The sequence below is a fragment of the Carcharhinus amblyrhynchos genome, chromosome 26 (assembly GCF_965287045.1).
Source record: "Carcharhinus amblyrhynchos chromosome 26, sCarAmb.v2.hapA, whole genome shotgun sequence".
Classification (NCBI taxonomy): Eukaryota; Metazoa; Chordata; class Chondrichthyes; order Carcharhiniformes; family Carcharhinidae; genus Carcharhinus; species Carcharhinus amblyrhynchos.
In genome coordinates this window covers 25,197,947-25,224,769 of record NC_137349.1, presented here as the reverse complement: position 1 = coordinate 25,224,769, position 26,823 = coordinate 25,197,947, and the positions used below count along the sequence as shown (strand labels likewise).

The window sequence follows — 26,823 nt, the reverse complement described above, 5'->3', positions numbered from 1 at the left end:
AAGAGTAAATCTTCTTTCTGCAACAAACCATGGGACCATCAGCATGACATAGAATCTGACAATGCAGAAGGAAGCCATTCGGCCCATCAAGTCTGCAACGACTCCCTAATGAGAGAATCTTATCCAAGGCCCATCCCCATAACCCCACATATTTATCCTGCCAATCCTCTTATTCTACATATCTTGGGAGACCAGGGGACAATTTAACATAGCCAATCAACCTAACCTACTCATCATGGCAGCACAGTGATTAGCACTGCTACGTCACAGTGCTAAGGACCCAGGTTCAATTCTTGATTTGGGTTAATGTCCGTGTGGAGTTTGCACATTCTCTCTGTGTCTGCATGGGTTTCCTCGGGGTGCTTCGGTTTCCTCCCACACTTCAAAGTTGTGTGGGTTAGGTAGATTGGCTTTGCTAAATTGCCCTTTAGTGTCCTGGAAAGCATAGGTTAGAGGGATTAGTGGGATAAATATGTGGGGTTTACAGGATAAGGCCTGGGTAGAATTGCTGTCAGTGCAGACTTGATTGGCCCCCTTCTGCACTATAGGGTTTCTATGATCCTTGGACTGTGGGTGGAAACTCACACAGAATGTGCAAACTCCACAGTCACTTAAGGCCCTATAAGACATCAGTACCAGTGGACACCTGGTGTTAACCACTTTGACACAGAAGAGTACTCAATTACCTTAATCAGAATGGCTCCACTAAGCCTGTAGAGTCACTTGGGCCTCTAGGTGACCCTGCCTTTGAAGAGTAGATTGCTTATCGCCAGGGTGGTCATTGCTAATGTTGTCGTACTTTGTCTGGAATGATATCAGTGTATGTGGTTTGCTAATATGTCATTACTGGCAATCAAATGGCATTTTACCATCAAACTTAGCAAAGCACATAAACCGAGCACTGGGCTGGAGGTTCAGCATTCTCTGCTGGAGTGATCCTGATTTTCTCCTGCACACTTATCGTAGAATTCCCGACTGCAAGCACTGATAGGGAGCAAATGGCTTTGAACCAGGGAACCTCCTGACCTGCAGTCAAACGCTGTCTATCACTGAGCTACACCCTGGTAGTATAGTGGCACAGTGGCAAGCACTGCTGTCACACAGCACCAGGGACCGAGGTTCCATTCTCAGCTTGGATCACCGTCTACAGAATCTGCAGGTTCTCCCAGTCGCTGCGTGGGTTTACTCCCACAATCCAAAAGATGTGCTTTTTAGGTGCATTATCCCTACTAAATTCTCCCTCAGTGTCCCCGAACAGTTACCAGAGTGTAGCAACTTGGGGATGTTCACAGTAACTTCACTGCAGTGTTAATGTAAGCCCACTTGTGACACTAATAAATGAATCTTAAACATGAGGGGTAAATCCTCCTTTGCAATTGGATTTGATCGTGGAATTGTAATTACAGGGCCCATTTCAAGATAGATCAAAGTACTACTTTTAAAATTCTTATTAAGGCATTGCTAGAATTTTAGTGCAAACTTTTATCCCATGTCTTTTTGTATCTGCTGTGCCTGTTGGTGTTATTTTACTCTGTGCTGCATGGTTTGACCATCATTTTTTAAAATCTTTAAGTATTTATAAATAGAAGAGAGTTTGTCTGCTGATAATGATGTAAAATAGAGCAGTTAAACCAAAATAGGTCATTTTTAATCACTAAACCATCAGCGTGGTTTTAAATGCGAAGCATTTTCACCTCAATCATTGCTATTAGTTTTTTTAAATGTGTAGTCCACTTCTTTCTCCGCTTATCTGATCATGGTCACGTTTGGACCATCAGAAAATGACCATTGATGCTATCGTATGAATTAGTCTTTATATTTTTCCCCACTTGGCAAAAGAACAAAGAAAATTACAACACGGGAACAGATCCTTCGGCCCTCCAAGCCTGCACCAACCATGCTGCCCGACTGAACTAAAACCCTTATCCTTCCGGAGACCATATCCCTCTATTCCCACCCTATTCATACATTTAGCAAGATGCCCCTTAAAAGTCACTATTGTATCTACTTCCACTACTTGCCCTGGCAACGAGTTCCAGGCACTACTCTGTAAAAAAAAATCTGCCTCGTACATCTCGTTTAAACCTTGCCCCTCACACCTTTAACCTGTGCCCCTTAGTAATTGACTCTTCCACCCTGGCAAAAAGCTTCTGACTATCCACTCTGTCCATGCCTCTCATAATCTTGTAGACTTCTATCAGGTCGCCCCTCAACCTCCGTCATTCCAGCGAGAACAAACCAAGTTTCTCCAACCTCTCCTCATTGCTAATGCCCTCCATACCAGGCAACATCCTGGTAAATATTTTCTGTACCCTCTCCAAAGCCTCCACATCCTTCTGGTAGTGTGGCAACCAGAATTGAACACTATATTCCAAGTGCGGCCTAATTAAAGGTGATATAAAGCTGCAACATGATTTGCCAATTTTTAAACACAATATCCTGGCCAATGAAGGCAAGCATGCCGTATGCCTTCTTGACTACCTTCTCCACCTGCATTATCATTTTGTGACCTGTGTACCTGTATACCCAGATTCCTTTGCCTATCAATACTCAAGGGTTCTGCCATTTACTGTCAAGTGGGGAACTTCAAGTGACAACTTGAAGCCAGAATGGATATAAAAATTAATTTTTGATAATCCACTATAGAAAGGCCCTTTTTCCTACAGCAAAAATAATCCTCCTCTGCAGAGCTGCTGAGTTCACAACTTTTATTTGGAACACATTCCAACACGATGCTATGAAAAACAAAAAAGGTTCAATGTTGAATATTACACATTCATGCAAAAATTTACAGTCTGCCGCAGCAACAGAATCTAATAATTTACCAAATACAATATCCATATTTACACTCAATACAGTCTGGGTGTTATCACTCCTGGAAATTAGCAATAACCATCCTCCAAATAAGTATCTTTCATATTGTGACTTGTTGCAAATATATTAAACATGACAACTAAAATATTGACCGTGCAAAAAAAAAAATCCTTCAAATAATACATATGAAACAACTGCTTATCGGGCAATGTTTTCAAACTTCAGCTTACATGTTTCTGATTCTGATACCGCGCCAAGATTGCGCACTCAGTTTAAGAAACTGGCAGCATGCATACGATAGCTGTGGTATGTTGGTATTAACAATAAATGCACAGATTTTTATCTCCTTTCTGATAACTCCTCACAGGGAAAATAAGATGCAAACTGTGCACTTCACAACTTGGTAAGAAAAATGCAACATTTTATCAAGAACAATCGTTATTAGAATCACTGTACAAGTCACTCAGAACTTCAAAACAGAACAGAGATCACTGGGTTCCATTTCTGTGGCGTCATCAAGTTAGTGCTAACGCATTATTCTGAGCAGCAGAAGAACTTGAGATGGCCGAAGGGGTTAATTTTTCTCTGGTTAATGCCTGTCCCCGTCAATCAAGGATTAGCATTTGTTCTGAAAAATTCAAAGCTGGTTGGTGTATGTCAACTTTGAAGAAAGAACTGAAAAAAGTGTTGCAAATAAACATGTACAATAATAAACATTTTTCTTTTAAAATTTAGTCCCAGCATTAAGTTTTTAGGCACTTGTTGCATGTTATCCAAGAGATTATAGCACAAAAGGCCTTTACAGTCTAGTGTACCTGTCAGTGTTAGCTCATAGAATCCCTACAATGCAGGAAGAGGCCATTTGACTCTTTGCGTTTGCACCAACTCTCTGAAAGAGCATTTTACCTGGCCCCAACCTATCCCACTGACCACACATATTTACCCCACTAATATCCCTAACTTACATGTCGTGGGGCACTAAAGGACAATTGAGCATGGCTAATCTATCTAACCTGCACATCTCTGGAGCGTGGGAGGAAACCGGAGCACCCGGAGGAAGCCCACGCAGACAGGGGGAGAATGTGCAAACTCCACACGGACGGTCACCCAAAACCAGAATTGAACCCAGGACCATGGCGCTGTGAGACAGCAGTGCTAACCACTGCGCCACCGTGCCACCCAAAAGTTGACAGTGACTATATTTGGTGCAAGAGGGAAGTTCCTATTTCTGGGAATTTGAGACCAATTCTGCAACAGAAGCAATCTCCACAGAATGGTTACGTTCATTAGATCCAGAGAGGTCAGGTACCACACCACCAGCAGAGAGTAATATGGCAATGATTCACGCATTAAAACAGGTTGCGGTAGGGGAGGGGAGAAACAAGATTAAATAAAGCAGGGAAGCCTCAGACTACAAGAGGGATTATAAAGAATAAGATTACACTGGAAACCAAGGCAAATTTCAGACATAAACATGCAGAATAACATTTAGAGTCAGTGGCAACACTGCTACGGGGTTGCAACGAGACACGGCTTTTGCTAGCATTAGATGGGAGCTGAACATTCCTGTGAACGCAGCAAAGGCTGCGATCCCAACCTTCCAAACACTTTTGGACAGAGGACTGTTACCAAATAACACTTCCAATTAAGGGAAAAAGAATAAATCCGGTAACTACTTGTAAAGGAGGTCCAGAGGTCCAAGATTGGGATAAAATGACTGAAAGATGATACAGGTTGAATCAAGGGCTGTAAAGGCAGGTATATATCTGACAAGTCAAAGGGAGGGCTTTAGGGAATAATGAATGTTATCAACAAAGGAAACAAATTTAGACAGATTTTCCACAACACGTAACATAGGAGTCTTGTTGATAAGGAACAAATTACTCATCTGTCAGCGTGGATACCAATTTAGTTAATGGAAAGTAGCAGTAGTTAATACAACTGAACGATTTTAGCATGGTTTTTTTTTGAACAGCATTGCACAGAGATATATTATCAATGTAAGATCTCAAGGAAACAAACTGAGAACATAGTGTTTTAAGTGAACAATTTCAGGAAATCAAAAGATGAATTCCTGGCTTGGGAAGAGAGCGACACTGGATGAAATTTGAAGTGAAGCTTGCACGTTTTGGGAGGCCAAATAAAGAAAAAAAAAGGGCCAATTGCAAGAGATTAATTTACATCTCGGATCTAGGGTTTTAATCAATAGGTCCAAGGTTGAACAAGTGTAAGTAAATAAAAAGCTATGCAAATCATTGTTCTATTATGGAAAGTGCTAACACAACGAAAAGATACTGTTGTGAACTGAACCAGGTATTACTGTGGCTTAAGATTCTCTTAAGGTTACCGTGCAGGTTCAGTCACAGTTAGGAAGGCAAATGCAATTTCAGCATGTTGAGGAGGCAGGGATGTACTTGCGAGGCTGTATAAGGCTCTGGTCAGATCTCCCTTGGAGTACTGTGAGCAGTTTTGGTCTCTGTTTCTAAGGGAGGATTCTCAAGAATGATCCCTGGAACGAAGAGCTTGTCGTATGAGGAACAGTTGAGGACGCTGGGTCTGTACTCATTGGAGTTTAGAAGGATGAGGGGGGATCTTATTGAAATTTTACAAGATACTGCGAGGCCTATACAGAGTGGACAGGATGTTTCCACTAGTAGGAAAAACTAGAACCAGAGGGCACAACCTCCAGCTGAAGGGACGATCCTTTCAAACAAAGATGAGGAGGAACTTCTTTAGCTGGAGAGTGGTGAATCTGTGGAACTCTTTGCCACAGAAGGCTGTGAAGGCTAGGTCATTGAGTGTCTTTAAGACAGAGATAGTTAGGTTCTTGATTAATAAAGGGATCGGGGTTATGGGGAAAAGGCAGGAGAATGGGGATGAGGAAAATATCAGCCATGATTGAATGGCGGAGCAGACTCAATGGGCCGAGTGGCCTAATTCTGCTCCTATGTCTTATGGTGGCTGCTACTGACTGTAGAGTCAAAAATGTTAAAGTATCAGGAGGTGTTCAATAAGAGTATAAAAATATATAAATTTAAACTAATCTCTCAGAAGACAGAATCTTTTGGCCATTCATGCTGGTGAGACTATCCCATCCCACTGCACTGAAAAGGAGATTTGGCTGGGCACAAATTCTCTGGCTCGCAGCAGTGGGAACATGGCGTGAACGGTCAGTAAGATCGTGTCCAAGAAGTGAGGGTTGGGGGGAGTGTTTGTTTTTTTTTACTATATAGAGGGTGGTAAGGATACAGAATGCCATAAGCAGTGAAGGTAGAATCTACAATAGCTTTTCAAAGTAGTGGATGACCAGTTGAGTGAAAATGGATAGCTCTCCCAAGCAGCTAGTATATACACGATTTCTCCTGTGCCATAAGAGTCTATGGTTCTACAATCCTACAAAGTATAAAGCACAGCCGCATCACATTATGGCTTTTCATGTATAAAAAAAAATCAAAACATCTGGTTTTTCCTATTTGGCTTGTCCAAATGGGGCTGTACAATTCTTCTACAAAATGTACATCTGAAACACTAAAATATATTTCATGACAATTTTGCTTCAAGAACAATAAATAGCCAGAAAAACAAGACAAAGTTTAAATAATTTTTTTTGGGCTGTACAGAAATTTAAAACAAAGAAAAAGGAAATCCTGGAATTATAATAATCTTTTACACAAATGGCTCAAAAACAGAGCTCAAAAATGATATCACACTTCTTTGGAGACTGTAATCGTGTATGGCAGAATATCGGCCGTGTGTCATGGATTTTGTAAACAACATTGTGTTCTGTATGCGAGAGACATCGCTAGCGACAGAATGTTTGTTGCCCACCCTTCGTGTTTACTACAGTTTTGACACATTCCCGCGTAAGGAAGCCAAATGGCAAAAATAAAATTTCCTCCTTTGTGCGCGCACGCACACACACATACCCCTCACAGACACACACGCACACATTTAAATAGGGCAACAAAACTTTTCAAATGAGCAAGTTTGCAGAGTTAAGCCTGCACTAAGCATTTGAAATCAGAAGTTCTGGTTCCCACGCAACCCCAAATCCCTGAAAATTAAACAGATGCGATATAATTCAGGTCTTCACCATGGCAACATCTGAGTAACATGAAAATTTATTTAGGTCAGAAATGCCAAAAGAAAAATTAATGTTAAAATAGCAAAATTAAAAATATAAACAAACGATGTACAAATCCAGCTGGTGCTTCACCACTGTGGTGATGACGGAGTCTATTTTGCAGTAAGTGGATTATCTGGCGTGTTTGGGGTTATTGCATCCTTGTAGAAATCATCTATTTGGTCACTGTACATCTTCAACACAACCGGCCGTTTCAGTTTCATTGTTGGACCTGTCAGTAACAAAAGGCAGAAGTGAGATTTATCAAAACGGTGGAAATACAAGGCTATTTTTTTTTTAAAAAAAACTTTCCTTCAGGCGATCCTGCTGCCTCCCTCCAAACGTTTGAAGGAGCAACTTACTTCTGATTGCCACTTCCCCGTTCTAAGACAGGAAATTCACTGGGCGCGATCTTACCAGCTCACTACGAGGGTTAATTGACCTGCGGAGGGGCAGCAGTGGGGTGGGAAGGCAATTGATTGGCGCGGGGGGGGGGGGGGGGGGGGGGGTGTCGGGTGGATGGCTGCGATCAGTTGGGGAATGGCTGTTCTCCCAGTATACTGAGAGATTGGGGCGCCTGCACGTTGGCACACCTCGAGCTCAGCAGCCAGCTTCTCAGACAAGCTAAGGCCCTTACTGGCGAGATTCACATTACACCTTCTGCATTGCACAGAATGCCAGAAATTCCCATTACTTAACTCGCTGAAAAAAGTGGCAAGAAAACCTATTGTTTTCTCGCCTGTCCGACACTTGGAATTTTTTTTTTGAGAAAATACCATCTACTGTGTGGGCAAGGAGGTAACGCAGTCCACTTTTCCATATTAAAACACATCGACACACCCAACTTGTGTGGTCACTGGTTCACTGTGGATGTTTTGACTTGACCTACTTTGAAATCATGGCCTTCATTATATGGCCAACAGGCTGACTCCGAGCAACCTGCAAAATTCCTTCCAACACATGCCAATGGCAAACAGCAAGAGCTGGAGAGACACCTAGTCAGCTGCACTCCAATGTGGAGTGGCGCTCCGCAAGCCATAAGCCTCTGGCAACAGGCTACAGCGACCTGCTCCAGGTAAAACCGCACACTCTGGAGTCAGATGAACATCTGCCTCGGTGCAAACAACCACAACAACTTTGAACTGATCATACAGCTCTACGCCTCTTACCCAGTTCCCCTCCTGGAATGGAGAAATCCTTTTCTAAAAGAAGCCACTTCTGGATGCGCTGTGCATTTGATGTAGCTTTCTCGTTCACACGGTTGATGCACTCCTGTATGGCAGCGTACACTTCAGCGTCTCTGCTGCTTAGGATTTCTGACACCTTTGTGGCTTTGCTCCCCAGCTTTTGGCAAAACTGAATTGCTTCTTCTGTGAGGTTATCCTGTGGCTCACCTGTTTCATTGTTCACATTGCACTGGAAAAAGGAAAAATGTGCCAGTTATTGTACAAGGCGTAACATGCAGATACAATTGTAGAAATAGAATTCTTTAAAACATTGGTGAGTACTAAAATTGCAACTTAATCCGACTGATAACATTTTTATTATTACAATCCATTATCAATGTAGAGCGAAGAACATACATAACACTTTAATTCCAATGAATTACAAATAAAACAAATCATTTTTAAAAGTGCACTTTAAAATCTTGACATTTTTTACCCATAATAAAATTCCCTGCCTTGTCTTCCCTGGTGTCAGACATAAAGCAACGTTATCTACTTTAGGGCCTTCAGAAACTTCCGCACAGGACCAATTGTTCAAGAGAAAAAATTACTCAAGGAATGAACTCTCTAAGATATTCTCCACCATGTGCATATTTTAAAATTTCAAGTTTATTTATTAGTGTCACAAATAGGCTTACATTAACACTGCAATGCAATTACTGAAAATCCCCTAGTCGCCACAGTCCGATGCCTGTTCAGGTACACCGAGGCACGGCCGATGCATCTAACCAGCATGTCTTTTGGACTGCGGGAATATATTCAACTCAGTAATCCTCAAGGATCCGAAATGTGAAGCAAAAGTTCATGTGCTCAGTGTCCAGGATGAATTAACTGTACATATTTCTCAAGGAGGTTTGAAGAGTTGTAGCACTGTGTCCCTTTCACATGAAGACAGTTTTACAAAGTAGATCTTTCTTTTTCATTCCGGGTATTCGCCACACACCCCTGATCAATTAATTCGAAAGAAGGCCCTTTTGTAGATGTTCTGGATCTAAAGTCCAAACAACAATACTTGCTGATGGTTGTTCGAGACTGCTCCTTTATCCACGCAGCAGGTGTGGAAAGGGGATACAAAAACAGAAAAATGCTGGAAAACCTCAGCAGGTCTGACAACATCTGTGGACAGAGAATAGAGACAACATTTCCTGGCTAGAAAATCCTTTGTCAGAACACTACTGAAGGGTCATCTAGAATCGAAACGTTGGGTCTATTCTCTCTCCACAGAGGCTGTCAGGCCTGCTGAGATCTTCCAGCATTTTTCTATTTTTGTTTCAGATTCCAGTATTTTGTACTCATCCTTGTGGAAAAGGGATGCATGCTTTGTAACTGATGGGTTTTATCTTACAGAAATGAAGACGACTCATTTTCCGACCTCCTTGGAGCCCTGGTCCAAAGATGGTCAAAAGAGCTGAACTCCAAAGGCAGCATTTGACTGAGAATGGCATCAAGGAGCTTTAGCAGTCAAGCGGGAATCAGGAGGGAAACTCTCCATTGGTTGGAGTCATACCTGGCACAAGGGAAGATAGTTGTATTGGTTAGAGGTCAATCATCTCAGTCCCAGGACACCTCTTCTGGAGTTCCCCAGGGTAGTGTCCAAGGCCCAACCACCTTCTGCCACTTCATCAATGATCTTCCTTCCATCATGAAGACAGAAGTGAGGATGCTCGTTGATGACTGCAGATGTTCAGCACCATTCACGAAATTTCAGCTACTGAAGCAGTCTTTGCTCGTGTTCAACAAGACCTAGACATCATTCAGACTTGGGCTGACAAGCGGCAAGCCATTCAAGCCATACCAGCATCAGGCAATGACCATTGGAGAATCTAACCATCAGCATTATCATCACTGCATCCCCCATGATCAATATCCTGGGGGTTACCATTGACCAGAAGCTGAACTAGACCAGCCTCTCAAATATTATGGCTACAAGAGCAGCTAAGGCTGGGAATTCTGTGGCAAATAATTCATTGCCTGAATCCCCAAAGCCTGTCAACCGTCTACAAGGCACAAGTCAGGAGTGTGATGGAATGCCCTCCACTTGCCTGGATGAGTGCACCTCCAACAACACTCAAAGTTCAACGCCCCTGCCTGATTCACAGCCCATCCACCATCTTCAACATTCACTCCCTCCACCACCAACACACAGCAACGACGGTGTGTATCATATGCATACAAGGTGTACTACTGCAACAAACCAAGGCCTGACTGAAGCATTTTCCAAACCTGCAACCTCTACCTCCTTGAAGGACAAGGGTGGCAAGTTCAACCTCCAAGTCATGACTTGGAAATATATCGCCATTCCTTTCGTGTCGCTGGGTCAAAATCCTGGACAGCCTTCCTGACAGCACAGTGGGTGTACCTACACCAGATGGATTGCAGTAGTTCAAGAAGCATCCCAACACCATCTACGCAAGGTCAATTACAGATAGGCAATGAGTGCTTCTAGCAGTAGCACTCTCTACACTGCCCGAGAGAAGGTAGTAACTGTGCTAAAGAGGTGTTAAATCAAGTAAGTGCCAGTGAAAAGCCTCATCTTCAGTGGCTTCATTGAGTCAACAAACACACAGTGGCCGGGAATTTACAACCTCGTTCAGGCTTGTAAAATCCCGCCTGAGGCCAACAGATAATTCCATTCTGCAAGCCTCACCCGCTCCAATTCTGGAGACGGGCGTGCCGGTAAAACTCCAGCCAATAACTTTATCTTTATACTTTACCTTTTAATTAGTAAACATTCCAAGGTGCCTCACAGGATCATCAAATAAAACTGAACACCAAACCACATATGGAGATAAGTAGGGCCGATGATCAAAATCTTCAATCAAAGGTGGTTTTAAGAAGTGTCTTGAAAAGGAACAGAGAGAGGTGGAGTGGAAGAATCCCCAAGCTTAGGATCCAGACACCAGAAACATCTGCCTTGCTAATATCTGGGAAATTAATCTGTGGCAATTACTTAGATTTAGATATAATTGGGACAGGTTATCTTGCCTGAAAAGGCTACCTAATTTAGGCATGGTGTGAAGATGGAAGTGAACAGCAAAGATACTAAAATGCCTGAAAGGATATTAATCTTTTCCATGATTTCCTCAAGTATCGATCCACTCCAGCAATATTATAATTCGTTCTAGCCACTCCCTTTCACAGTCAAAGGGATTGCAATCTATTCAGATCACTGATATTTCTCTCGGCTCTCCTCTACAGTACTGCTCAGAAACTAATCATTACAATTGTATTTAAAATCAAAGAAGGAAACACCACAGAATTCCTACAGTGTGGAAGACGGCCATTCGATCCATTCCCCACCAGCAAAAATCCAACCCAGGACCTAACCGTACATATTCACCCAACTAGTCCCCCGATACTAAGGGGCAATTTATCATGGCCAATTAACCTAATCCGCGCATCTTTGGACTGTGGGAGGAAACAGGAGCACCCAGAGGAAACCCACGCAGACACAGGACAAACTCCACAGTCACCCAAGGAACCAAACTCAGGTCCCTGGCACTGTGAGGCAGCACTGCTAACCACCGTGCCACCCTCAACATATGACAATTGAAGCACTGCATTTACCTCTAAAACTTCCTTCAATATTTTATACCAGCTGTGAAGCAGTGAATATGAAATAAAATCTCAAAGGTGGCTTGCATCTGAGCAGGTAAGAACAGGGTAGGGGGATTAGTTATTAGAGGACAAGAGTAAGACTACGTTTTAAATATGATACAAAAAAACTGAATTTAGATGGTGGTTGGGAAAGAAGTAATAAATAAATTGGACTGTTAAAAACAAAAGCAAGGGGCACTATTTAGTGCCTATACCTCAACGCAAAGAAGCATTAGAAATTAAAATGCGAGAATTGTACACAGCAGATAGAAGGAAACAAAACATTAAAGAGAAAATGAAAACATATTTCACGCCAAAATATTCAGAGATACAGGTTATTCTGGAAAGGCAGGAATGGATAGAATGAAGAGTAGCTTGATACAGAAAAGACGAAGGGGAACAACAAGGGCGGGAACTGAGTCTGTGACTACTGGCTGACAGGAATCATCCCACTAAGATCGAGGAGATGGACTACTCAAAACACATCTTTGTTGCACAATCAGTATGTGACTGCCATAGAACATGAAGAATAACAGCCAGCAATAGACAGTCTGAAGGGGAGATTGGGTGCGGGTGGGTACGTGTGCACCTGCGCGCGTGTGGAGGGGTGATCTGTATGTGTATGCGCGCGCGTGTGGAGGGGTGATCTGTATGTGTATGCGCGCGCGTGTGGAGGGGTGATCTGTATGTGTATGCGCGCGCGTGTGGAGGGGTGATCTGTATGTGTATGCGCGCGCGTGTGGAGGGGTGATCTGTATGTGTATGCGCGCGCGTGTGGAGGGGTGGTCTGTGTGTGCGCGCATGTGTGTGTGACAGGGTGTTGTGTGCGTGTATGGGGCATAAAGCACCTCGCAGCTGCCCCCAACTTCTATGAAAAACGGTGATACCAATACATCAAGGGAACATAATATTATGTGAAAAGTTAATTTTGAATCAAGATCTTGGAAAATCTGCACTTATTCAAAAGAGATGGAATGAACTGGTCAGCGTGGAGTTCCAATCAAAATGGCACTGGCCAATAAATGTAAAGAGAGACAATTTGATGGCTTGCTTCACTTTCATTTTAAAACAAAATTAAACATCAGATTAGAGCCTCTGCAAGCTTCCCTCACTCTCGTTAAATGTCTTCTTAAACATAATACTACAGTCCGACAGCCACTACAAATTTAGAAAATTACCTTTAGCGTCAATAACATTGATAGAAATTTGCGTTTGTCTCCAATCAGCATGGCATTGCTGATAATTGGTAAATTTTGCTTTACAGCCTCTTCGATGGGAATCGGTGGGATGTTTTCCCCACCAGCAGTAATGATCAACTCTGTAACACAGGAAAAAAACAGACCATTCCCAATGAAACACAAATTCCACAATGAAGGTGCTTGTGTAGCACCGTTCACAATCTCAGGACACCCCAGAGTGGTTTAGAGGAAAGGAGATACAATGGGGACGATCTTACCAGCTGGTAGATGGGCAAGGCAAGCTGGCATGATTAGGCGAGAGGCGAAAAATTGGATTCGGGCCTGGTTTCTCCAACCTTACCAGCTTCAGATTTCTGGTGTGCTTGGAGTGGGGAATGACTGACAGATCTCTGTTCGGTTGCACAGGACGGAGATCTGTGCTCACGCAGTTGCGTAATCCGGTATGAACAGCTAGCTTTCTGGCAGGCTTAGATCCCACCCCCTCCCCCTACTGGCAGGAATCACACTGCACTAAATGCCACAATGGTTCATCTGTGGCCTCTCCGGAAAAGCAGATCTGAAACTCTCCTGCCTTCGCGCTTAGAATTTTTTGGCAAATTCACCCCCTTTATTTCTGAAGCAAGTACGCTGTTGTAATGCAGCATTATTACATGACGAAGGTTAGTTAGGATTCTCAAGTTAATTCCCCAGGAATTGGCAAGGCAGATCTTCCTGGGTCTCTGTATGGTGTACTGGGTAGACTGAGCATGACAGATACCAGAAATTGGGTATGTCACGGTGCTGATCAGTGGAGTGCAGATTGCTCTCTATTTAAATTAATTGTAGATGGTTCTGTGGCGTCATTAGCAGAGGTCAACGGACGTACGAGATTCTTGCGATGCATAGGATGAGAATGGTCCCATACATCTGTTCATGAACAGATCATTGTGATGTTGCAGGATCTCAACATCATTCCTGTCCATTCTGATCTCGAACCTCTTCATCAGCTGCAGGACTAGATTTCAATTCACTGAAGATCGAATCCTATAATTTTTTTTAATTCACTCATGGGATGCGGGCATCACTCTGGGCCAATGAAAAAAAATTTCAAAAAGCACTAGGGAAAACATAATACAATGACACACAGTAGATTTTAAAAATAGTGTTGTTACAATCATAGAAGGTGTAGGTGAGACCACACCTTCAGTACTGTGCCCAGTTTTGGTGTCCTTACTTGAGGAAGGATGTGGTGGCATGTGGGAAAAAAAAAAGGTCCACCAGACTGATTTCAGGCACGAAGGAGCTGTCATACGAGGAGCGGTTGGATAGTTTGGGCTTGTACCCGCTGGAGTTCAGAAGCACGAGGGATATAAAATGCGAAAGGGGATTGATGAAGGTGGACATTGTACTGACATTGCTGCTTGTGGGACAAATTAGAATAAGAGGTCATAGTTATAGGGCGAGAGGAGGGAGGTTCCAAAACTGAGATGAGGAGAAACTATTTCTCTGAGGGTGGTGAATCTGTGGAACTCGCTGCCCCAGAGTGCAGTAGAGGCAGCATCAGATTCAAGAGAGAGATAGATCTGTTTCTGATGAAAAGCAGGATAAAGGGTGATGGGGAGCAGGCTGGAAAGTGGAGTTCGGGCCAGGATAAGATCAACAATAGCCATGTTAAATGGCGGAGTCGGCTTGAAGGGCTCAATTGCCTCACTCCCCCTCCCAGTTCCTATGATTCTACGTAGGCAGTTTTGCAATTACACAGTGATAGCATCTTATAAACGAGGGCAAAAGGAAACTGACACAAAGGTGCGAATAAACTGACAATAAAAGGTGTTTGTGGACAAAAAATGCATAGTTTTTTTTTCCTTTATAATTGAGAAGTAGATAATTTATAGATTATGAAATTATTTATATTATAGATAGATTACGAAAGTATTTACCTTTAATTCTTCCTGTGATATACAGGAATCCGTTCTCATCGTGTTTCCCCAGATCGCCCGAGTGTAGCCAGCCATCCTCATCAATTGCTTCTTCGGTCTTATCCCCCATCTGCAGGTAACCCATGAACACGTGCCTGCCCCAGAAACAAATCTCGCCACAACCTTCCTCGTCAGGATTGAAGATTTTGGTTCTGCATCCTGGCATCACCTTCCCACAGCTGGAAGGGAGAAATCCATCAACAATGGCAGGTTAAAAATACAGAATAAACTTAGGGTTGGAATTACACTCTGGGTAAACTGGTGCTTGGAGTGCATTTTACCTGCCAGTGGTGCACAGGTATGCGTGGGCACACGTCGGTCTTTTTGCAGTCCCCTTATTTAGAATCCACAGAACCCCTACAGTGCAGAAGGCGGCCATTTGGCCCATCAAGTCTGCACCGACTACAATCCCAAGCCCTATCCCCATGCAGTTACCATAGCTAATCCCCCTGACAATAAGGGGAAATTCAGCAAGGCCAATCCACCTAACCTAATCTTTGGATTGTGGGAGGAAACCCACGCAAACACAGGGAGAATGTGCAAACCCCACACAGAGTGACCTGAGGTGGGAATTGAACCCGAGTCCAAGGCGCTGTGAGGCAGCAGGACTAACCACTGTGCCACCCAGTTGCAGTGCTTTTCTGCAGAAGTAGCATCATGCAACAGGTATATAGAAATCGAGATTTCCTTTACAAGAGTCTTCTTTTTCTTTATGGCTTTAGGAGCTGAATCTGTAGAGATAGTTTCTATGTCAAGTTCCCCCAACCAGTTCAGTGTGCTGATGGAGCGCAGCAAAAGGGGCTGAGAGACCCTGTGTATGCTCAGCCCTGTTTGCTTCACTCTATGCAAAGACTTCATTTTAAGATACATCTGCCTATGCAGTTACATCTGAATGCTAGATTGTAGGGGTTAACTAACACATGACTACATTTTAAAATTCAGAAGGCATGCTGGATTAGCTGAAAATTAACCACATTCCTAAAAAGTAGGCAGCAAGCAAAAATTCTGATAACAACAACAGCTGCAAAACCTGCTTACTCTGGACAGAGACAGACTGCGAAGGAGACTCACAATAATGAGATAATATTTAACATATAATTTGGAACTGTGTGTTCAGCTAGCTGTTTTGTTTATGAGTTGAGTGTCTCAGTACAGCGGCTGGCAGTAAAGGCCAGTCCCGAGTTCATTTCGTTTTTGTCATGATTTAATTTTCTTTAGGTTCTGTTCAATAAAAGAAATTCATTTTAAAAATCATGTAAGTGCTACCCTCGTCTATTCAAAGGAATGAACAAACCCTACAGTGGCACAGTGATTAGCACTGCTGCCTCACAACACCAGGGACCCGGGTTCAATTCCAGTCTTGGGTCACTGTTTGTGTGAAGTTGCACATTCTCCCCGTGTCTGCGTGGGTTTCCTCCCGGTCTAAAAGATGGGTGGGTTAGGTGGATTGGTCATGTGAAGTCGCCCCTTAGTGTCCCAAGATGTCCCAGCTGGATGAATTAGCCATGGTAAATGTCTGGGGTTATGGAGATAGGGTGGGGGAAGAGGGCCTGGGTAAGGTATTCTGTTGATGAGAGTTGGTGCACCCTCGATGCAAATTCTACAGTTAGCTCACTCCGAGCTACAATTTCACTGAGGATTCACACCAACACATTTCTGGGTCAGTGTTAAGAACGAGAGAGTTCCAAATGGTCAGGGGAGTGGAGACCTTTGACAGATTACCACCCACTAAAATCCACTGAATTTAGAGGTGAAAATAGCTATTAAAACTCAGACATTGCTCAAGGTGGAGCCTCAGGGAAAGAACTGAGGGAAGTGATATTACCTTGCAAGTCTGAAGGCATTAGATACAGAGATGGTGTGGGGGCCCGAGCTTTCACTCATTCCGTACAACTCGTAGACAGGGATGTTGAGGCTCAGGAAGAACTCCAACGTGTCTTTGGTTATTGGAGCTGCTCCGGTGTAACACTTGGTGCACCGACTCAATCCTAAAGCATTCCGAACCTTTTTAAACACGAACTTGTTGGCCAACCGGAAGTCAAGCGAGACAGCCATGTTTCTGAAAAGAAAAACACAACACGAATATTGAGTCCGAGTTTCAAAAAAAAAGGACTTTGTTATTGTAAAAACATTGTGAGGTTAACAATGACAGTGCGTATTGTTAGTACGCTACAGAAAGCCATGTAGTTGATGCAGACAGAGATAGTGGTGTACAAAGAACAGTATTGCACACTCCAAGCCTGCGTCGATCACATGGTCCTACCTAGACCAACCACTTATACCCCTCTATTCCCTGTTTGTTCACGTGTCTATTCAGAAAAGTCTTAGATGTGGTTAACGTAACTGCCTCAACCACCTTACTTGGCAATACATTCCAGGCCCCCACTACTCTGTAAAAAAAAACTTCCCTTACACCTTTCACCCCGTTATCTTAAACTGTAATTGTCATTTCTGCCCTAAGAAAAATCTTCCAACTGTTCACCCTTACCCCTCAACTTTATAAACTTCTATCAAGTCATCCCTCAGCCTCTATCTTTGCAGAGAGAACAATCCCAGTTTATTCAATGGTAATGTCACTGAACTAGCAAAATCGAGAGGCCCAGGACGCTGGGGACATGGGTTCAAATCTCACCAAGGCACCTGGTGCAAATTAAAATCAATATTGAAGTATAAAGTTAGTCTCAGTACTGGTGAGCATGAAACTTGTCATAAAATCCCACTGCTTTACTAATGTCCCTTCGAATCAAAGAACAACGAGGGAAACAGGCCCTTCGGCCCAACAAGCCCACACTGCCATTTTAACAGTCCCCTCTCCACCCATGACCCTTGTCAATGCTTATGGCATTCCACATTGAGGGAAGGCTAATTAGGGACAATTTGTTACACCAATCAGCCTAATAGCACATCTTTGGGGTGTGCATCATAGGATCCCTGCAGTGCAGGAGGCCATTTGGCCCATTGAGTCTACACTAACAGTCCTACCCAGGCCTCATCTCTATAACCCGATGTATTTACCCTGCTAATCCTTTGACACAAGAGAGCAATTTAGCATGGCCAATCAACCTAACCAGCACGTCTTTCGGACTGGGCGAAGTATCTGGAGGAAACCTACCCAGGCATGGGGAGAACATGCGAACTCCACAGGCCAGAACTGAACCTAGGTCCACTGGTGTCACCCTTGCCTGGTCTGGCCCATGTGTGACTCCAGATCCATAGCAATGGTCTAACAAGCCACTCAGTTCAAGGGCAACAGGGAGGGTCACTTGCCAGTGATGCCCACATGCCATGAAAGAATAAAAAAGCTAAATATTTTTAAGAAGCGGGTTGATGGGTTCTTGATAAGAGAGGGGATTAAGGGTTATGGGGAGAGGGCGGGAAAGTGGAACTGAGCCACGACAGATCAGCCATGATCTTATTGAATGGCGGGGCAGGCTCGAAGGGCTAGATGGCCTACTCCTGCTCCTATTTCTTATGTTTAAAAGTGAATGATAAAGAGACGTTAACCCTCTTTCTCTGATCGGTGCTGAATTTTTCCAGCTCTGTTGACTATATGGAGAATTTGGATTCAATCAGCCTAAAAGATTAGGAGACATATTCCGGTTATAAATAGAAGTCCTTCTCCCTTCCATCTGATGCCTTGTATCGATTGGATAGCTGAAAAACTGTTACACCTGGAACATCTGGTACTTTTATGTTACAGCCAATGTTACAATATCCACAGTGAGCTTTACACAGTTTCCTCAGTTAAATACTCAAAAGGTGATGGTGGAGACTGTTTGATTATAGTTGAGGAAAGGCCACTGTCATTGGACCTTTAATTTGGGATCTGTTTCTTGTGTTGTCATAGACACTGACGTTCTTCTGCAGCTATAAATACCACTGGATTGGGTAACCTGCTTGGATGGGAGCCAAGCGCCATTTTTGGAGGTTTCCCCAAGGAAAATTAATGACAACATCTGACATTTTGCCTGGAATTTTACCGGCATGCCCGCCCGAGGCTCGTAGGATCGCGCCCAAGGTCACACCGAGTGCTAAGCCGCTCGCTGTCAGGTGTTACAAGGCAGCCTTGGACAACACACCCAACAAGACAGGTCCCATTGCAGGAACAACACCAAACAAACCATCTCTCAAATTCCAACATATCACAAAGCTTAATTGTGAACAGACCGGAGGCATTCTTTCAAAACGCAGTGAGGGATTTTCGTTGTGGGGTCGGGACCCTGTTGCCAGAATCAGATCTGGTTCCTGACCCCACAGTGTGCCAAACTCACCTGATGAGGGAGCTGTGCTCTGAAAGCTCGTGATACCAAATCAACCTGTCAGACTTTAACCTGGTGTCGTGAGACTTCTTACTGTGCCCACCCCAGTCCCAACGCTGGCATCTCCACAGCATGCCAGAAATAGTCACCCGACTTGACGTTCAAAGGAACGATCGGTCCATCAATGGCCAGGAGCGTTCTTGCTGTCCAATTAAAGACGGTGCGGCGGGGATTGTTGGGATGGGGGGGGGGGGTGGTGGTGGTGGTGGTGGCAGGGGCTGATGTTCCTGATGCTGGAGGAAGCCCCTTAATGCCAGGAGCACAGCCAATTCAAGTAAGGGACAAAGCGGCTTCCTCAAGATGGACGACACCTCCCACTCTGCTCGGGAACCCCCTCCACTCTGCATGATCCAGACGTTTCTTGACACTGGCAGCAGGGTGGGAGGGCGGTCACTGCTGTTATGTTGCTGTATTTTCAGCTAAGGCAGTGGGGACTGCCTATCAATTGGAAAACCCCAGTCGAGGCTGGAATGGGCTCCTTAACTGCCTTGATTGGCTACTTGCCGTTTGCTGGTTCACCATGACCATGGCCTACCCGTTTGAAAACAACCCCGAGGAGGGACGAAGGTGGCAAAACTGGCACATCGGTCAGCAGTGACTGCCTATTCCCACTGAAAATTCAGCTCACTTCAGTAACATAAACCCTTAGCTGCATGGAATTTACCTGGGCAACCTCATCGAATCCTGACAGTACAGAAGCAGTCCATTCGGCCCAATGAACTTGCACTGACTCTCCAACAGAGCATCTTACCCCACTAATCCCCCTAACCTCACCTGTGAGGTTAGAAGAACATTTAAACCAACGGTTGAAACTAAACTATATTTAGGGCAGCATTTAGGGTGGCAGAGTGGTTAGCACTGCTGCCTCACAACGCCAGGGACCCGGGTTCAATTCCGGCCTCGGGTCACTGCCTGTGTTGAGTTTGCATATCCTCCCCGTGTCTGCGTGGGTTTCCTCCCGCAGTCCAAAGATGTGCGGGTTAGGTTCATTGCCACTGCTAAATTGCCCCTTAGTGTCAGGGGGATTGGGAGGGTAAATGGGGTTACGTGGATAGGACCTGGGTGGGATTGTGGTTGGTGCAGGCTCAATGGGCCTCCCTCTTTTCTGTAGCTCCTGTCACAGAGAGAACTAGGTGTCACCAAACGGTCGCACACCCTACTTTACACGTACCCATTCATGCGATTTAGATTGGTTTTCAAACCAATGTCTTTTGCCCAGGAAGCCACTTTCCTCCGCAACGTTGAGGATTTTGCTCCTACAGTCTTCATTTTCTCCTGCATCTTCTCCCAGACGCGGGGCACACCCATGAATGCTGTCGGACGAACCTCTTTCATCGTCGTCACCAAAGAGCCCTGAGATCGATCACAATTAGAACACATTACATTTGTTTGCACCATAGGTAAAGTTCTCAGTAAGGTGTACTGCAAAATATTTATACCAAGAATCATACATGTCTTTTAACAAAAGTATCTCTTGGGTTACAATATTGCTTTCAACAGGTGGTGCATTTAAAAAAAAAGCCCAACTTATCCACATATTATGTACAGTAACATTAAACAGGTAGATACAAAATAAATTGTTTTGTTCCCCATGATAATTTATACTTTTATAAACCTAATTATGAAGTGTAAGATTTGTACTGGCAGTGATTTTTGGAACATATTCATAGAATCCCTACGGTGCAGAAGGATGCCATTCAGTTCATCGAGCCAGCACTAACAATCCCACCCAGGCCCTACGTATTTACCCTGCTCATCCCCTGACATTAAGGGGCAATTTTGCATGGCCAATCCTCCCAATCCACACATCTTTGGAGTGTGGGAGGAACCTGGAGCACCCGGAGGAAACTCATGCAGACAAGGAGAACATGCAAACTCCACACAGACAGTGACCCAATTGAACTGAAGCCAGGTCCCTGGTTCTGTGAGGCAGCAGTGCTCACCACTGTGCCACCCATTATTGATCTCCCAAATATCCCTATCCTTGTCGCTGTCTTTATTTGCTAACAAAGCTAGTAACAAGGAAGTGCCATATCCAATGAGAATCGCTTTAGTGCCAATTGTAAAGTCAACATTTTGGATCAATCGAGTTTTAGCTCAGTTGGCTAGACAGCTAGCGTGGGGTTCTGACTCATATCAATAACTTGGGGTTCGATCCCCGTCCCATCCGAGGCAGGTTAGGGCCTACCTCTGTGCTTGACCTGTAGCGAAAATCATAACACTCCACCATGGCATAGGGAATAATGACCAAGAACCTGCCTCTGGGCTGAGCACTGAAGATTACATTCACACAAGCTGGCTACCAAATTTGAATTTTAACAGTGAAGCTTTGAAACTCAGAACACTTCCCCCAAAAGCAAAGAACAAAAATACTGCACCAGGTATGGTCCAATCAATACATGTTGGTATTTATCCTTCATATGACTAGTACTCTTTTACTCACTGAGTTACTCCTTTAGCAGGCCATTCCATGCATCACCTATCTAACTCACTCTTCAATCTTTCCATCATTCCTGCTTCAATCAAGAATTCCAGGTTAGAAAAAGCAAAGGACTCTGCACGCTGCCAACTCTAGCCTCTTATGTACCCACCCCTTTGCCCACCTTGTTGTACAGGCCCATATCTCTGGGAGACCCTCCCCAACCACTCTGCCTCTGACCCCACCCCCCAACAAACCTCCTTCAGGGTTGTCCTTAAAATCTAACAACTACACCAAGCTTCTAGTCATCTCTCTAAGTTCCCTCAAGGTTGTACCTGTGTGTTACAAAGAACAATACAACATAGGAAACAGGCCCTTCAGCCCTCCAAGCCTACGCCACTCATTGGTCTAGTTGGACCATTCTTCTGTACCCCTCCATTCCCAGTCTGCTTATGTGACTATCCAGATAAGTCTTCAACGATCCCAGCGTGTCCGCCTCCACCACCCTGCTTGGCAGTGCATTCCAAGCCCCCACCACCCTCTGTATAAAATACGTCCCTCTGATATCTAAGTTAAACCTCGCCCCCACCCCCCCCCCCCCGCCGAACCTGCGACCCCTCGCGTTTGTCACCTCCGACCTGGGAAAAAGCTTCCCACTGTTCACCCTATCCATATCCCTCATAATTTTATACACCTCTATTAGGTCTCCCCTCACTCTCAGGCAGAACAACCCCAGTTTACCCAATCTCTCCTCATAGCTAAGACCCACCATACCAGGCAACATCCTGGTAAACCTTCTCTGCACCTCTCTCCAAAGGGGTTGCTGGGGGCTGTGCAGTAATAAGGAACTGTGCTGGGAATAAACAGGCCGCCTGCACAAGCTGATGGTCCTCTTAACACAGGCAGCAGTGCTAGGCACTGTGCTAACCTTAGTATTTCCCTCCTGCTAGGCAGTTAGAGAAACTGCAATTGTGCAGAAGAAGCAAATGCCGACCTTCTCTCCTTGTGGAAATGGAAACTACAACTGTTTCTAAATTTCACATTGCATTATATATATTAATCTTTTTTACCTTCAATGCATCAGGTTGTGCAAAGTAAGTGGTTCCTCCAAACTTTATGGACAGCCAGATATCGATCATTTGAGCAGCGATGTGACTCAGTGGCAGATAACTAACGATAGCTTCTTGGCTCTCAGTGGCTGGTCGCAGGTCCACCGTGGTTCCCGCTGCACGAGCTGTCCATGTTAGCTGCAATCACAAAACAAGCATTCTTAAAACACGCCCACAGCCAGATACACATCACTAACCTAAGCACAGCACACAACATTCATCATCCCCCACTCCGAGAGGAGAGTGCTGCCGGCACCGAATCCCGACAGTGTAGAAGGAGGCCACTCGGCCCATCAAGTCTCCATCGATACAGCATCCCATCCAGGCCCTGTCCGTAACCCCACATTATTTACCTGCTAATCCCCCAAAACTTCACATCTCGGGACACTAAGGAGCAATTTAGCATGGCCAATCCACCCAGCCAGCACCTCTTTTGCAGACACAGGGAGAAAGGACAGGCTGGAATTCTACCATCTTGTGAATCAGGATGGGCAAGGCGCGCAGAACGGAATTCTTCATTGGCCTTGAGCAGTATTTTACAAGCCTCGCCCTAGCGACAGTCACCTAAGGCTGGAACCAAACCTGGGTCCCTGCCGCTGAGGCAGCAGTGCTAACCACTGTGCCACCGTGTCACCCAAAGCCCATTCATTAGCCATCCCTCTTTACCCTGACATGATGGCATGCCAACTTTCTGAATGTCTCCTGTCGATGAGAGGTTGGCATTCCCTTAGTGGGAAACAACAAGTAGTCTACGCCTTTATCCTGCTTTAAAAAGGGATATAGCAGTTTGCTCCCCCCTTGGCAGTTTCAAACATATAGGGTCTGCTGAACCCATGCCCAGCCTCTCTGACAGCTGCTGTGTGACCTATATAGAGTTGGGTTCTCGAGGTGCAGGCGCTGACATCTGGGACAGATTGCGACAATGCACAATTAGAAACAGCAGGAAGATTTCTTCATTTTCCCAACCTTAGAAATTTTTTTTGTTTCTTCGTGTATGAAAAGTCATTCTGGAAAAGGGTGGTTTTTTTTTTACTAATTCCAGGTGGCCAAGAAGCTAAATGCTGCAACGGCTCACATCAAAATGTAACTCTTTAAACACACGCATATCTTAAAGAGATTGACTTTGACAACATTTGGTGGGGGAGGGACTGGTGGAGGCAACAGAATCATCCTGGTGAATGACTTTATCAATCTAAAGACTGACCGGGGTTTTCTGTTTATTTATTCACGGGATGTGGACATCACTGCCTGGGCTGCCATTTACCCCTCCCTAATTGCCCTTGAATTGAGTGGCTTGCCAGGCCACTTCAGAGAGTAGTTAAGAGTCAGCCACATTGCTGTGGATGTGGAGTCACATGTAGGCCAGACAGGGTAAGGAGTTCCTTCCATCAAGGAGTCAAATTCTATTTTTTTTTTAAATACAACAATTGATAAGGGTTTCACGGTCATTTTTAATTCCAGAGTTTTACTGAATTCAAATTTCACCATTTGCGGTGATGGGATTTGAACCCGGGTCCCCAGAACATTGCTCCGGATCTCTGGATTACTAGTCCACTGATAACTCCACCACGCCACCACCTTCCCATAAGAATAAAATGATAAAATAACATCAGGAGCGAGGGGGACGTCAGTCTGAATTGGTATGCTTTTAATCAAGAAAAGGGAGAGTCATGGAATCAAATTCCATAAAATTAAGTGGGACAAATGGCAATGTAATGAAATGATGCTAACATCTCAGAGAAAATGGCCATAACATAAATTAAATCACACTCGTCGTTTCAAAAACGAGGGCAAATAAGAACAAATTGAACACCAAGGAGATTGGTTCATTCAAGCCAGTTGGTAACTTTGGAAGGATGGCCGATTTCCTTCCCCAAAAGGAGATTAGCGAACTGGATGGGTTTTCCCAACGACCAGTGCTAGTTCTCATGGTTACCATTTCTGAGGCTGCCTTTCAATTCCAGATTTATTGATGGAATTCAAATTCTGCCTGCTGCCCTGGTTGGGAGCTCCGATCGCAGATGACGGGCCAGCCAATCTCTCAGTGTCCGTGGGCCACCTCATTGGGATGGGGCTCTCAGAGGTAGCTGTTGAACTGACCGCCTCCTCAAAAAACTTCCCTCAGGGTGGGTTCCTGACCCTCATTTCCTCAAAACAGCAGGGGAAGGACCCACTACCTGCGGTGTTTTTTAGGCCAAAATTAAGAACTTAAAGCATTTTACTTTTAAAATGGAGAACTCCTTTATTAAAAGAAAGGCGGTGACATTAAATCAAACATGACATAGATGGTGTTAATAGGATAACTCTTACATTATCATGGCTCAGCATGACTCCCTTTGGTGGTCCGGTGGTCCCTGAAGTGTAGATGAGCGTGCAACACTGATTCGGTTTCTGGGAGGCAATAATCTCGTCAAGTTGTGAATCTGGCACTTCCTTCCCCAGTTGCATGAATTCTGCCCACTTTGGAGAGACAGGAAAAAAGCACATTATCAGATATATCATAGAATCACAGAAACCCTACTGTGCAGAGGGGCCATTTGGCCCATCGAGTCTGCACCTACCACAATCCCACCCAGGCCCTACCCACATATCCCTACACATTTACCTGCTAATCCCTCTAACCTACACATCTCAGGACACTAAGGGGCAATTTTAGCATGGCCAATCAACCTAACCCCCACATCTTTGGACTGTGGGGATAAACTTAAACTCTTCAGCATTTCCCTGGAAGATAACTCGCCTATTCCTGGCATTAGTCTGTTAAATCTTCTCTGAACTGCCTCAAACCCGCTTACATCGTTCATGATGGCAAACTGGTTAGCACTGCTGCTTCACAGTGCCAGGATTCAAATCTGGCCTCAGGTGACTGTCTGTTTGGAGTTTACACGTTCTCCCCGTGCCTGTCTGGGTTCCCTCCCACAGTCCACAGATGTGCAGGTTATGTGGAATGGCCAAGCTAAATTGCTCCTTAGTGTCCAAAGAAGGATTAGCAAGGTAAATATGTGAGGTTCTAGAGGTACGGCTTGGGTAAGGTGTTTTGTCAAGAGCAAGTGCAGACTTCATGCGCTGAATGGCCTCCTTCTGCATTGCAGGGATTCAATGATTTTATGAGACCAACATTGTAGAGTGGTGGAGGGGGGGAGAGATGTAATTTAAACTTACAGAATACTGAGTGATCCAGATAGTGTGACAGTGGCGAGAATGTTTTCACTAGAGAGGCTAGAACTTGAGGGCATAACCTCAGAGTGAAGGAACACTCCTTTAAAACAGATGAGGAGGAATTTCTTCAGGCAGAGGGTGGTGAATCTGTGGAACTCATTGCCACAGAAGGGCTGAGGTGGCCAGGTCATTGAGTGTCTTTAAGGCAGAGATAGATAGGCTCTTGATTAATAAGGGGATGAAGGGTTACGGGAAGAAGACAGAAGAATGAGGAAGAGAATCATATGGCGGGGCAGACTCAATGGACTGAATGGCCTAATTCTGCTTCTATATCTTACTGTACACAATACTCCAGACGCAGTCTCACCAACGCCTTATACAATTGAAGCATAACTTCCCTACTTTAAGCATCAACCCCCTCACAATAAACTGTAATGTTCTATTTGCTTTCGTCCTCCACATATTTTAATTACCAGTCCCTTAAGGGAATATTTTGCTGTTTAGCAGCTGGTCATAAATACCAAATGTTGATACCAATATTGTACAGCACAAACATTTTTGACAATGAGAACAAACTGCTTCGACCAATTGGAATTCTACATTCCTACTTGTTTATTCAATCTTATCCAGAAGAATTTTTTTGGCTAAGTTATACCTACAGTGTAAAGATTTGGTCTCTTCTCCTTCAGTTCATCCTTATACTGTACGATCGCCTTTAAATGTGGAAGCTGGTCCTGAATCTGAAAATAAAGGGTTACACATTACACGCTTGCAAAAAACAATAAGAAATGTATCAACACAGGCATAAGCTAACAGTGCGAGATGACATTCCAATAGGATGATCTTATTGAATGGCGGGGCAGGCTCGAAGGGCTAGATGGCCTACTCCTGCTCCTATTT

General features: G+C 44.4%; 1 protein-coding gene across 5 annotated transcripts in view; it reads right to left on the bottom strand.

Moving 5' to 3' along the window:
- Positions 1–2,693: 2,693 nt before the first annotated feature.
- Positions 2,694–26,823, bottom strand: part of acsbg2 (acyl-CoA synthetase bubblegum family member 2) — a 55,582-nt gene continuing 31,452 nt past the window's right edge. For all 5 annotated transcript variants that reach the window (XM_080213281.1, XM_080213280.1, XM_080213282.1 and 2 more), the window contains exons 7-15: positions 26,583–26,663; positions 25,075–25,224; positions 22,726–22,902; positions 20,408–20,589; positions 16,743–16,976; positions 14,879–15,096; positions 12,939–13,078; positions 8,107–8,353; positions 2,694–7,169 (exon numbers count right to left, since the gene is read on the bottom strand). In XM_080213281.1, coding sequence (XP_080069407.1) covers positions 7,051–7,169; positions 8,107–8,353; positions 12,939–13,078; positions 14,879–15,096; positions 16,743–16,976; positions 20,408–20,589; positions 22,726–22,902; positions 25,075–25,224; positions 26,583–26,663 — 1,548 coding nt within the window. In that variant the 3' untranslated portion in view covers positions 2,694–7,050. The remainder of the gene's footprint in view (positions 7,170–8,106; positions 8,354–12,938; positions 13,079–14,878; positions 15,097–16,742; positions 16,977–20,407; positions 20,590–22,725; positions 22,903–25,074; positions 25,225–26,582; positions 26,664–26,823) is intronic.